At 35.4% G+C, this 14,049-nt stretch overlaps 1 protein-coding gene across 7 annotated transcripts in view; it reads right to left on the bottom strand.

Moving 5' to 3' along the window:
* magi2.S (membrane associated guanylate kinase, WW and PDZ domain containing 2 S homeolog) overlaps nucleotides 1-14,049 on the bottom strand; it is a 375,483-nt gene that overhangs the window by 50,527 nt on the left and 310,907 nt on the right. For 5 of the 7 annotated variants that reach the window (XM_041588487.1, XM_041588488.1, XM_018255760.2 and 2 more), the window contains exons 10-13: nucleotides 12,526-13,167; nucleotides 8,076-8,107; nucleotides 7,659-7,848; nucleotides 2,539-2,580 (exon numbers count right to left, since the gene is read on the bottom strand). In XM_041588487.1, coding sequence (XP_041444421.1) covers nucleotides 2,539-2,580; nucleotides 7,659-7,848; nucleotides 8,076-8,107; nucleotides 12,526-13,167 — 906 coding nt within the window. The remainder of the gene's footprint in view (nucleotides 1-2,538; nucleotides 2,581-7,658; nucleotides 7,849-8,075; nucleotides 8,108-12,525; nucleotides 13,168-14,049) is intronic. The other 2 variants (XM_018255756.2, XM_018255757.2) reach the window with 2 other exon arrangements.

The raw sequence follows: 14,049 nt of genomic DNA, 5'->3' as shown, positions 1-14,049 counted from the left end.
CACCTTTGAGTTCAAAATGCCTTTGCCCCTTAGGATACACCATGAATATTTAGTCCTTCTGCTTGTTATTTGTAAAGTTAAATGCACTAAAATATACATAATAGACAGTAATACTTCCAATAACATGCTGAAGACAATCACTTAAAAATAATAGCAAGCACTGTTCATAATTCATTGGCACTCTAACCATTATATTACCTGACATAAACAGCTATGGTGAAGAACCACCTATGCTGCTTCAAATGAAAGTTCTGTTCCCTTTAATTTAAAGGGGTGGCCTCTGGTACATGGACTGGAACCCACAACTGCACTGCATACTCAAGGTGAGGCATTACCAGAGACATATAAAGAGGCAACATTCTGCTTTCATCCCTTGAACTAATTCAGTTGCTTTAGTAGCCAGACACACTGCCTGGAATCAGGCAAAGTTTTATCTACAAAAATCCCCAGATCCTTGTCAATTAAGGATACCACAACACACTACCAAAGCCCTTCACTTCTTTGTTCTTCATTACATTTCTTCTCATGCCTCTGTACATTTTGTACTTTTGATGCCATGGCAGCCACTGTATCTACAGTACTCCTCCTATTTTTGTTTATATGCTTTCCACCTACTTAGATAGCAAGCTCTACAGGGCAGGGGCCCCTTCCTCTTGCATCAACTTTTAGCACAATCTAGAATGTAAATGTATTTTTTTTATTTATTTGTATTTAATTGCTGTATTGTACTGTCTCTTAAGTAAATTAATTGTTCTGCTGTACAGTTATGTTCATGCTTCATGCTATATATATATATATATATATATATATATATATATATATATGTATGTATATCATAAGATATGTATATACACACACAATTATACATATATATATATATATATATATATATATATATATATATATATATATATATATATATATATATATATATATATATAATAGTACAGAAAGAAACTTATTAAAGAAAGAACCCCACCAATTTGGAATCTATTGTTCTAGTTTCTTTTAATGACTAGCCTTTGACATTTATAGCCTTTTTTAATTTTGGCAAAAATAATAATATATTACAATTATAATATAAGCACTTCTATTGGTTATTACAATGAGCTGGTAACAATATATTACTGAATGGTTACTGGCACAATATATGTTTTTGAAGAGACAAACTGTACATTAAAAAGTTTAATTAGCCACTTTCAGATATACTGTTTATGTGAGGAATTTTAAAGCATCAATTATAAGCAGATAAGTGTAGTTATTATGGACCATGTCCTATTAGTCTCTGCTAACCGATATATTTCAGTAGGTTTCTGCTAAGCTTCAAAGGAGAAGGAAAGTCTTCTTCCATTTCGGGGTGCCAAATGTTAGGCATCCACAAGTGATTTTATTTACTTACCTGAAACCCAGGGCTGGTGCTCCTATCAGCAGAAAACGATGCACCATGTATCGATCCTCTTTCAGCTTCTTCTTTCTTCATATTTCCTGGGGCAGACGCATGCCCGGTAGAACGAAATAGCTGACTTTTTAGTTAAAGTTTGCCTTAAAGTTTGCTCTATTGCACATGCGCAGCCGCGAGAGGAAAGAAGAAGCCGGAAGAGGATCGTTCCATGGTGCTCGCTGGAAGAATCCCGGGCCGGTGCAGTTTTCTGCTGATAGGAGGTTTCAGGTAAGTGAATACAATCACTTGGGGGTACCTACCATTTGCCACCCCCAAGTGGAAGAAGACTTTTCTTCTCCATTAATGTTATATAACTTAAGCTGCTTATTTATTGGCATTATTATTTTTTCTTATAGTTTAGAATTATAAATGGTTTATATCATGCCTCTATAACCTAACATTTTTTTCTGCTGCAAACAGCTCAGCCATGCTGTTTTCTAGTAGTGCCTTGCAAATTGATGAAAATAGTATGTTTAGCTGGCCATACACAGGCATATTTAAGCTGCCAATTCAGCCCCTTTAGACCAAGTCAGCAACATATCTGCCCATGTATGGGGCCCTCAGACAGGCCTACCTAATTAATATTTGGGCAATTTTGGTGCAGATATCAGTCAGGTAGGCCCATCGGAAGATAGGTTTAAAAATTATATTTGGGTGAGGACAGCTTGTTCATCATTGTGAACAAGGGCTAAATGATCTGATCAGCACAATATCACCCACCTCAGTTGGGCAAATCTGAGAAAGATCTTCTTCTTTGGCAAGCTCACCAGTTAAGCAGATCTTTCAATGAATGGCCACATTTGCTGAATGTGAAATCTGACTCAAAACATGAGAGTATTGGTTGTAAATGGAAAAAAAATGTAAGGCTGAGAAACTAACAAATACATTTAACAAACACCCACTAAGGTGAAGTGGATTTGTTTATAATATTTATTGTTTCCTTACAAGTAGAAGGAATATTAGAAAGCTCAGTATGAACAATTAATGAGATTACATATATAGGTGAATTCTTTGTAGAGTGATGATCACGACACATATTTACAAAACACACTGATGGGCACAGATTTGACAGAACAATGGGTGCTAGGAATACTTGCCAACTCCATCCACTCTGAAACCAGTCCTGGGCGGCACTTGCTCTGAATAGGAAGATGAGGAATTGTCCATGAGAAAAGTGCACACATTTTCTAAGGTATCGCACTACAATTTGGCTGTGCTCTGGAAAAAAAACCCTTATCTAGAAAACATCAGGTCCCAGATAATAGATCCTTCACTTGTTTTCGTTTGGGTTAAAACTGCTAAATAATTCAGATTTTGTGTAACATTAAAACTTCATAAACAGACACAGCTTTATATTATCACAAACATTATAGTAATCAACTGTATGAATAATGCAACTTGAAGAATGGGAACTATATTAAACATATATATATTACAGACAACGTAGTTATAGCTGTAAAGTCACTAGTGCTTCATACGAGTAATTGCTAATCAGTTGAGAGAGTAGTTTTTAGCCCAATACAACATTGTAGTACAGAGAATACAAATGTAACAGACTGTATTTCCTATTAGACCACAAGATAAATAAAAGGTCATCCAAATTACATTAAAACCATTTTGTACCATTTTACTCATTGTGTTGTCCACTTTGTCATTTCTATAAAAATCCACAAATATATAGGATGTGTTTTATCTTTTGCAAAACAAAAAGGGTTACTGTGATGATTTTAATAATGAAAAGCCTCATGCTTTTGTATATTGTATTAGCCCTGAAGCCGTAGCTTAGCTTCCTGTGGTTTTTAATATCACCCCATACCCACCCCCTTACACTAATGGTGGCCCTATGCTTTTAAATATGGGCGTTGGTTTGGGCAATCTCTCTCTCTTAAAAGCCCTTATGGGCGGGGGAGGATTTAGCCTTCAGACTGAAACCAATGTTCAACACACACTGAATACAGGTAATGTTATTATGCAGAGAACCAAGTCTTTTTATACTATGACCTGAGATAAATAAGTTAGGGACCGCCATATAGGGTTTACCTTGACGTGGTATGGTGGCTTTTCAACTTTATGATCATAACTTTGTAACTGTTTTGTAAACAAATGCACTTGAATTTATACTGAATTGCTTATGAGACAGGGGCCCAGGGAAGTGCATTCCACAAGAGTGCTTCCACAACCCCCAAATTTCGTAAGATGTAATTAATCCTTATTGAAAGCAGAACTGGCCTATTAGGTTTATTTAATGTTTACATGATTTTTTACTAGACCCAATATATGGAGATCCAAATTACAGAAAGATCTGTTATCCTGAACATTTTGGATTACAGGCCCTATACCTGTACCATGGATCTGGGGTACTGACTCAATTGCCACACAATATGCCCTCCCAACAACTCTGTGCTTCTCACTCTGCCTCTGGAACATGAAATAAAAATATTGTGAAAGGTGATTTGCCGTTTTCAGAATACCTCTTGGTTATTAAAGTGGACCTGTCACCCATACATTTAACTAGTGAACTAGCCTCACAGAAAGTACAACTGGGATATTTTCTGCACCTTTGTGATTTGAAAACACAACTTGTTGGTAGATTCAGAAGAATATATTGGCAGCCGTAAGCACGACGAAATTTTCTGATAGGGCATTAATAATTATGGAAGGTGGTGTACAATGTACTTCCATAATGTTAGAATGCAGTTGTAGTATGGTTTTAATTAATAATAATTAAGAGCATTTGGTCTTCTTGTTATATTTTTGTGTATCTTTAATTAGTTAGCAGTTTGTTCAGCAGTCTTTCAGTTTCAGAAGCTTCATCTGGTTGCTAGGATCCATTTTACCCTAGCAACAATGAAGTGGTTTAAAGTGATACTGACACTAAAAAATTAATTTTAGCATATGAATGTACATTAAATGTTACCTTTAGGTCATGTTGATCATTTTTTGCTGAGAGGTTTGTTTTTGTATATAATTGTTATATAATTGTTAGTTGAAGTTCCTAAGCCTGACTCTCTGACTTTGCCAACCTGACTGTCCCATCTCAGCCTGTTAGTTACAGTTTCTAATGCTAACGGACTCCTGCTGCACAAATATGGCAGCCCCCTCATACAGGAACATGGGGGATCAAACAGGTAATGTAAAAGCATCATGTAAATACTTTATGGCAAAGTTAGAAGTAGCTTGCAAAGCCAATATTATAATAGATGTAAAAAAAGTTTGATTTCAGGTGTCAGTATCTCTTTAAAGGAGAAAGACTGGGAGATCAATAGAAACTAATCAAAGGTAACAATAACAATAAGATTGTAAGCGGCAAAACATTACTATTGTAGTGGCAGGGTTCAGAGACCCCATTTTAGAGCTGAAAAGAGGCAAAAGAAAAAAAAAGAATTCTGGCACTCAATTTCTAATATGCAAATGTGGTTCATATTTGGTTTGTTACTCAGATGGATTATGGAGTTGATGCATGCCTGCCCATAATAAACCTGGACCAATGGGAATACCCCCCCCCCTCCGTTGAATATAGGTTACCTTTATGGAACTTCCTGAATATTAAGGAAAGTTAACTATTTTACATCCCCTACACATGGGAACGTTTTATTTAGAGACACATTATATTCACCAGAAATATATCAGGTAGAACCAACAATTTGCTCTTTACAGTACATTGTAAGTCACAAGGTGTGAAACAGAAATAAACACTGAGATTGCATAAACACATTTGTGTCTGGGGATTACAAGGTTTCCATTTGTTTTAAATCTTGCTTCAGGGGATACACTAGGGCCTATTACCAGGATGACCCTGAACAAGTGTTGGGTCACAATGCCCTGCAGCTGTATATGACAAACTGTGTTACAGAGCTGTTTGCATTGCTATAGAGCTCTAAAGTGATGTGGTACCAGGTTTATGTTTATGAATATGAAGTGCCTCTAAATATAATAGAGCAGTAGTACCTAGAATATGACACAATATACGATTACAGCTGATATAGCTCTAAATATTCTTTATTTATTAGATTATTAAATAATCAATTACATTCTGCTGAGTTCACAGCTTAAATCAATGTCAGATAATGCAAAATCTATACGTTACACTTCTGAGCAGGGCTTTGTCAGCACTACATATATAAATGATAATTACAGTAGGATTTCTTAAATATAAAGGAAAATTTGCTTGTTTAAAAGGAGTTATCTTTTATGTCAATGCAGGGCCGGATTTACATAGTGGGTGCCCCTAGGCCCACTGCCGTTCGTCGCCACTGTTCCCTCCCCTTTCATCATCTGGACCGGAGCAATGGGGATTGGTGCATGGGAAATTTCAAAAATTATTGTATCCCCAGTGTATCCCGAGTGCATCCCCAGTGTTTTTGAACCAATGTGGGTGTGGTTGGCATGGTGGCCTATCCACAAATCTGGGCCTGTGTCTCTGACCTTTTTAAACAGACATTTAATTGCGTGTACAGAACAGCATTATACATTTGACTTGGAGTTGTCCTAGTGTTTGCCCTCATTAAGAATTATTTCGATTTCTATCTATAGTATTTCACTTCCTGAAATTGGCAATTATGTGCTGTGTAATGAAAGCTAGATACATAAATCTAAATCTTTGACACAAAATATTTATACTAGACTTGGCTGCACACATTTCATACCTGAGTTGTAAGCATGTTTTTTTTTCTAATCAATAACTAGAATTTTATACTAAATGTATCATATATATTTAACTGCTGTGTGGAAAAAGTCAGTATTTTTGTGTTTTCCTCTAGAAACCCTGATAATGACAACCAAGGTAATATGGCTCATCAGTTTCCATTCATGCCTATGGGATTTGAAATGGTGAACTCCACTGATAAATACAATTCAAAAAATCCCATAGGAATAAACAGAAAGCAGAACATGCAGCTCTTGATTTTGGTGCCTTGAGGTAATTGCACAAAGGGTATTTATACTTTAATTCATTATAGTACAAGTTGTGTGCATTTTTTTCCAGTTCTCCTGACGAAGACTCCCTCTTTTGAGGGGTTAAAATGTGCTTGATGAGAACAATTATTTTATTTTATGTGCTAGTTCTGCCAGAATGAAATACATTCCTTTATTGACTGGCCAAAAAAGGGCCCTTGGCTTGTGAACTGGGAGACTAATAACATGCTGAGGTACACTGTGGACAAGTTTGGTCAGTCAGTAACACAAGCCTATGCCCCCAGAGAGGCACAAAACAAACTTTTTAATTTGATTCAGTTTTGTGCCAGTCTCCTTTCTCTAAATGGCAAATTGTGCACCAAACAGCATATACACAAACAGTTGGGCACAAACAACTCCACTATATTGGTGGGAAATGGGCTACATAGGACTCTCATTCAAGGACAGGCTGAGAGTAAATAACACAAATCTTACTTTGTTGGGCTAAATAAATAGTTGACAAATTGCCACTGAACATTGTCTATTATACTAAATAAAACTGGATAAAGTACATTTTGTTCATTTTTAAGTTATACTGTTGTTCCGATGCCTCAAAAGCCATGAAAATGAGTGGCAACTTATTACATAAATAAAAAACCTTGAATCATTGATTATAGCTGCAATGACCAGTGTTTAGACACTATGTAATATAGGTGGATTCCTCATTTTATGGATTCAAAAAAAAAAATATTTCTTAAAATGTAATTATTAAAACATATTTTTGTTCAAAATTAATCATTTAGTTAATAATCTCTAAACATGCTATTTGAGTCTCATCATCAGAGTAAGATAACGCACAAGTTAACAAAGGACTTTTACATATTAGAACCTTTGCAAACAGGACAGAATGTGCAATCTTGTTAATGAAATCGTACTGAAATCGTATTTGGCTACGGCTAAAGATTGCCTTGTGCACAAACTTAAACTGTTTGTGACCTAATGATCGACTGAAGGCAGAGCTCAGCAAAAATTACAAATGAGCCAATACCATTATGTTCAAATGAAACAGTTTTGTTATGGTAAATGTACTAATTAGTGAGCTGTAATATAATTGTTATAATTATTAATCTCAAAACATTTGTGTCAGCAATTCTCTGAAGTACTTTAATATAGTCCAAAAAAAACTATTTCAATTATTCATAATAAATAGATTTTATCCCATAATAAAAGCTGAATATATATATATCTTGGAAGCTAATTCACAATTAGCAATAATGTTATGGGGCTTGTTTATGTTTGAACACTGACAAAGCATTTTACTTACGCCTACTTTCATAAATTGCTCTTGATTTCTCATACAGCTCATAGGGGTCAGGTTTTCTAGGGTCAAAGGCCTCTGTGGAATCAGGAAATGAACTTCTGTGTAGTAATGGAGGAAAAGGAACATTTGGTGGTAAGGAAGGTGCTGATGAACTAGTCTGGGGGCTTCCTTGGTTTTCCCATCTTTCCATTATCTGAAACAAGAAAAAACAAAGAACAAATTCATGACATGCCCTTCCAAAAGAAGTACAGACATTTTCAAAATACATCATACATTTTAAAAAAGGTTTGAAATGTGCAGCATATATAAACAGTGATGCTTTTAGTGCACATATATTTCTTGTTTTTTTCTGGTCCTTTAAGGTGGCTTACAGTAATGTAAACCCTTTACAACAAACTCAATGTTATAAATGATACTTACAGGTTTGGAACTTTTCCATGGAGAAAAGAAACCTGTTTAACAGGGAAAGACAGAATGGTAAATGCAAGAAATAGCATTTTTACATTATTTATTTTTACATTTTCATTTCACAAATTTCAACATAAATGATAATATTTATGGCACTCTTCATTTTTACACATGCACGTTACTGTATTAACTTTCTTTCCAGACTGCTGACTAAATTTAACTTTGACCATAAAGAACTTTTATTTTGCATTGTTCTAACCCTAATTTCACTTTAAATGTTCCTAAACTTTACTTGTTTGATTTAAGCACTTTCTCTATCCCACTTCTACACCCTATATTCTTCCTTCTTTAAATGGATCACTGAATACTACAGTGTGTATGTTCAACTCTTACGTTCATTTTGTAACCTTGAAAATGTTAATTATTGAAAAAGTCTAGTGAAATAAACTTTAGAACAGCATAGACTGATAAGCATCTTTATTTAAATTCTCATCAGCTCAATAGAATTTTATATTGCAAATAAATTCAAGTTTAAATATAAAAGCATTGTATATATAGTGATCCTGCACAGCATGAATTATGGCATTTTGAAGTAATAGGTGAAGTGTTCTGGAACTATCACAGATATAAACCTGGCAGAAATGCCACATTACCAATAGTAAAAAGAAATTGTACTTTGATATTGTGCAAAATAACACATGCAATCATATATCATCACCAACAGCATCAATATAATAAGGCATGGGCTAAGGTAAATAGTGCAAATCAATAAATAATAGCCCCTTAAGAATATAGTGCTGGTTTCCTTCCATCAGTGAAGGGAACCTGTTTATGAATTGCAATAAGGAAAGAATAATTCCTCATAGGTTATTTATTTCTTTAGAAAACACTGTTTAAAGTAGAAGGAAAGTTGTTTACCACTTGGGGGTGTAAAATGATAGGCACCCCAAGTGAATGTATTTACTAACATGAAACCCTGGGCAGGTGCTCCCATCAGCAGAAAACTGCACCGCCTGGGGTTTTACCAGTGAGCAGCACGGAGCGCTCCCCTTTCAGCTTCCTCTTTCTTCTCGCAGGCACATTAGAGTGAAAGGCCGAACTAAAAAGTTGGCTTTTTCATTCTACTGCACATGCATCTGGCCCTGGAAATTTGAAGGAAGAAGAAGATGGAAGAGAAGTGCTCCGTGGGGCTCGCTGGAATAACACCGGGCCGGTGCAGTTTTCTGCCGATAGGAGCACCGACCACCGGCCCAGGGTCTCAGGTAAGTAAATCTTTCACTTGGGGGTGCCTAACATTTGGCACACCCAAGTGGTAAACGACTTTCCTTCTCCTTTAAAATGTCCTGCTTGCACACACACACACACACACACACACACACACACACACACACACACATAAATAATCGCAAAAAGGGGATTAGCATTACTCAGGTCTTAAAAATTAACCAGAATTTATTTAGTAAAATAGCAGCAGACTGACGTTTCGGCTGACTCGTGTTAGACTCAATGATTTTCACATGAACAATATAATTTACGAAAATGGTGTCCTTGAGAGTAATCTAGTATCGAAACAATGTATTAATGTAACAGATAAAAGTAGTAACATATAGGAACATTCCCTGATTTGTGTGAAACATTTGGACACATTTTGTTATATTATTACAATATGGTGTTGTTTTTAATTTAGTCTTTTCTGCTAGGAGAGTTGAATACAAACTGAAATATACCTAGTCGATTTTTTAATTAGCTTTTAATCATGTGATTAAATTGTAGCTGGTGGTTTCCTGCCTGTTTGTGGTTAAGACATGTTCAGTATTGACTTTGGCACTTTGAGAAAGGCTGAGGAGTCACCTGAAACATCAGTCTGCTGCCATTTTAATAAATAAATTCTGTTTAATTTTTAAGACCTGAGTAGTGCTGATCCCCTTTTTGCGATTGTATGGAGATGTTTGTTGATCGTGCACCCGGGCAACTTATTACATCTTATCGAGAGTGCCGGGTCTACATGGCTTTGTTTATATATATTTATATATATATATATATATATATATATATATATATATATATATATATATATATATATATATCTATATCTATATCTATATCTATATCTATATCTATATCTATATATCTATATATATATATCTATATCTATATACCCTATTGCAATATGTAATTTATAAAGATATTATAAATCACCAAAGAGTTCTATGGTACTGTAAAAGCACAAGGCTGAAGGCCTCGGATCACAGAACTCAAAGATCAGTCATAATTTACTCCACTGACTAAAAAGCCAAGTATAAAAAAAAGTCCATCCATCATTCGGTAGCTCATAGAATCACCTTATGTCTTTCCACAGTAACTTGTGGGGTTGAAGACTGGACTTACAGTAGACTTTATTATTCCAATACCCTTCTTTGTTGCATCATTTAGTTCTGATCAAACCTTTTTGTATCAGAGAGATAGCTTTGCATTTCCTTTATTCCTACATTTTCAAAACTTCATGGGATGTCCACTTTTGGGACAGTTGTCTTCGACAATCTTGAAGTCTTACACAAGCCTTCCAACTTGTAAATATTTTTTTACTGTAAATATTTATTTACTGTACTATGTTAGATTTCAGAAGGCCTTATAACCTTTCCCTGACTCAAGAGTAGCAAGGATTGATAGTCTTAAATTATTTCAAATATATTTTGTTATTGGCACAAAGTCTCCGGAACAAAAAATTCCTGCTTTATACAGAGGTGAGAGTAATTCCAAATGATTATATAATGCACTTGATTATCTATGCCTGGCTTTTTGACAGACATGGAAATAATAAGAGGGGTTTTAACTCACTCAAAGTCTGCCTTAATGCCTTCTTCCTTAATGTTGGCTTTATAGTTATTAAATGAATAAAAATATATATTATGAATTATTTGCTACTTTAATTTATCAATTTTTTTTTTGGATTTGGTAACAATCTTATGATTTTTAGTTATAGCCCAATATGTAATACTTTTCCAATCACTGTACAGCATCAGTATATACATATTTGACTTTAGTTGATTATTTACTACTGGGAAACAAAATTTGTTGGGTTCATCATATTAGTCTTCCAACTGGATCAGCAATTTATGAACTTGCGGTTTTCTATTCCCAACAGTGACAAAGAAACTGCAAACGATACTGTAAATGATACCCTTTGATTATCCCCAGATGATTTTAAACATCAATAAAATATTAAGAACACTTATGACTGCAGTATAACATTTACAACCTACACTTTAATTTATGACTAAAATAAAGAGCTATTATGAACAACAAATAGTGCAGAGTGTCCTTTAGTGGTAACATAAGTAAAAGGCAAAATATGCAGTATATTTCCATATAGTATAAACTGGACCACACATAGCAAATCAATAATGCAGAAGAACTCTGTTAATATGATCCTAGTAAAGTGTGTAGAATAATAATAAATAAACATTTCCTATGGGCTATTTCTACTTATCTGGGAAATACAATTTTGCTGTGCAGTGGTGGAGAAATGTTGAAGTTGAACCCAGCAAGGAAAATGCTTCTGAGGGTACTTCATTTCTGTGATACATAGGGCATGGGTGTACACTGACATTTTAATGTTAGGAGTCATAGGCCAAAGGGCATGTGAGAGGTATATCATGGCAGCTCTATACGACATGGCTAAACAGTGGAAGTTCTCTAAAGGTGGCCATAGACGTTACAATTATGATCTTTCCTGGAAAAGATCTTTCCAAGAAAGATTGATTGATTCAATACACACGAGTAGAGCTAAATCTTCAGATATACAGTTACAAACAATAGAATTCTATCTGTATCTGACGATTCAGCACTAACAGCGGGCGATGTTCGGGTGCCTTCAAAGGAGCCCAATCAAAATTTTCTGGCTGGCCCAATCGATGAGCCGACTGATAACCATGTCTCCTGCTGATATTGGTCGGCTAGTCTCCCACCATACATGCACCGAATATTGTATGAAAATTAGTTTTGTACGATATTATCGGTGCGTCCATGGCCACCTGAAGTTGCTCTACCATTTGATGTAACAGTATAAGGGTAATTTAATACATTTGTAGTCACAACATAAGGGTAAATTAATACATGATGTTGCGTTAAAATGGGGATTACTGGCTTCCTGCATTGTCATGGCAAATTACAATGCAAATGCTAACTATTGTTACTAGCACTGTGCATCAGTCAGCACTGCTATCCTACTGTACATGTATTGTTATTTTTATTACAATTTAAAGCATCAACGTGACATAACGCTTTACAGAGATTGTTCAGCAATTAGATCTGTGCCTGCTAAATGTAGTGAACATACACAGTCCATAATATTATATTATAAAACAAAGGCAATGGTTTAGATCACTGACTATATTAGGCAAGGTGGTATTTTGTTATACAGCTTTCTTTAAGAATAAAACAACACGCAGAATTGACTTACCTCCTCTCTGGATTACCAAAGAAGTCTCATTTCCAACTGGACATTCTTTAAGTAACTCCACAACTTCTAAGTGGTTCAAACTCTGTACAATCTGCTGGTTGATCTCAACTATAAGGTCCCCTTCAAACAAACCAGGGCATCCCTGAACATCTAGAATCTGCTTCACGCGCTGTCCTGTAGGACTGTCTGCTATTGTGAAGCCAAAGCCCTGTGCCCCTTTCACAATGGTTAAGGTCATAAGTTCTGCTTGTGTGGCTCCAGAAGAAGCCATTGATACATTATCATCATATGTAGGTGGAGGTGGTGGAAATGTATTTTCAAGCTGACTGTCTGTTGGAACAGAGTGCAAAGAAGGCAATATTCGTTCTGCTACATCTGGTACTGATTGTGACGTCCTAGAAATGTATTCCAAATAAGTTTCATAGCTATTTCTTCCATTTACAACCACGGGAGGCCTTTCAATCACTGCTAAAGGTGAAACCAAGTTGTTTGCAGAATCTTCTGGATCATAGGGTAGGGGATATCCTCGACATAGCACCAAGTTGACACTTTGCCCAATAGGAACAGACTGGAAAATTTTGACCACATCTGCATGTGTGTACCCAAGCACACATGCTTCATTTATATAGACAATTACATCACCTACAAAAATAAAACAGTTACATTAAAACAGATGTTTTTGACACACACAGTGACAAAAAAAAACTGCATCTCTGAAAACAATCTCTCTAAAATGTAAACATTCTGTATTTTAGATAGTAGGTCATATTTCCCACTAACTAAGTACTAAGTAAATCAGGTCACCATTAGCAAAACCTCAAAATCACTTCCAATATATAAAAATGAATTTGGCACATTGAAAATAAAAAAAAGTATTATGTATGTAAGTTAAACATTAAGAGACATATTTATTATTGTACTGAAATTACCGAAAACAATATGCATTTTAGCGGCAGAACTTACATTTAGGGTTTTACAGCAGGAATCAGCATTTGAAGGATTCTTAAAATCACTTGAGACAGTTTTCTGTGGGTACTAACTCCTCATCAGACCAAGCCCAGTCTAATGAGGCAATGCAGCTATCTCTGATTAGTGGAACTGCACTCTGTTTAATGCTTTGGTACATATATATATATATATATATGCTTCCAGTCTCGGAAATTCTGCTCTGGATATTGAGTCCAAAATGATAGAATTTAAAGCTGGCCATACATACAGAAATCTGCTCATTTAGCGAAGTCGCCAATTGAGCGGATCTCTCCTCGATATGGTGGTCAGATCGAGGATTGCATCAAGGAGTTGATGAGGTCTTCTATCTGACAGGATTTTAAACCTGCCCAATCAAAATTTGGCAGACTTTTGGCCATATATATCGATCGGGGAAGCCCATTGGAGGGCCCCATTTATTGCCCAATGAGCTGCCGACTTAATCTGTCAGTTTATATCAGTCTGTGTATGGCCACCTTTAATGTGCACTAAAAAGATAAATGCATTAAGACATTAATGTACATTACATTGAGTGCA

The sequence above is a fragment of the Xenopus laevis genome, chromosome 3S (assembly GCF_017654675.1).
Source record: "Xenopus laevis strain J_2021 chromosome 3S, Xenopus_laevis_v10.1, whole genome shotgun sequence".
In the NCBI taxonomy this organism is placed as follows: domain Eukaryota; kingdom Metazoa; phylum Chordata; class Amphibia; order Anura; family Pipidae; genus Xenopus; species Xenopus laevis.
This window is presented reverse-complemented; position numbering and strand designations above follow the sequence as displayed.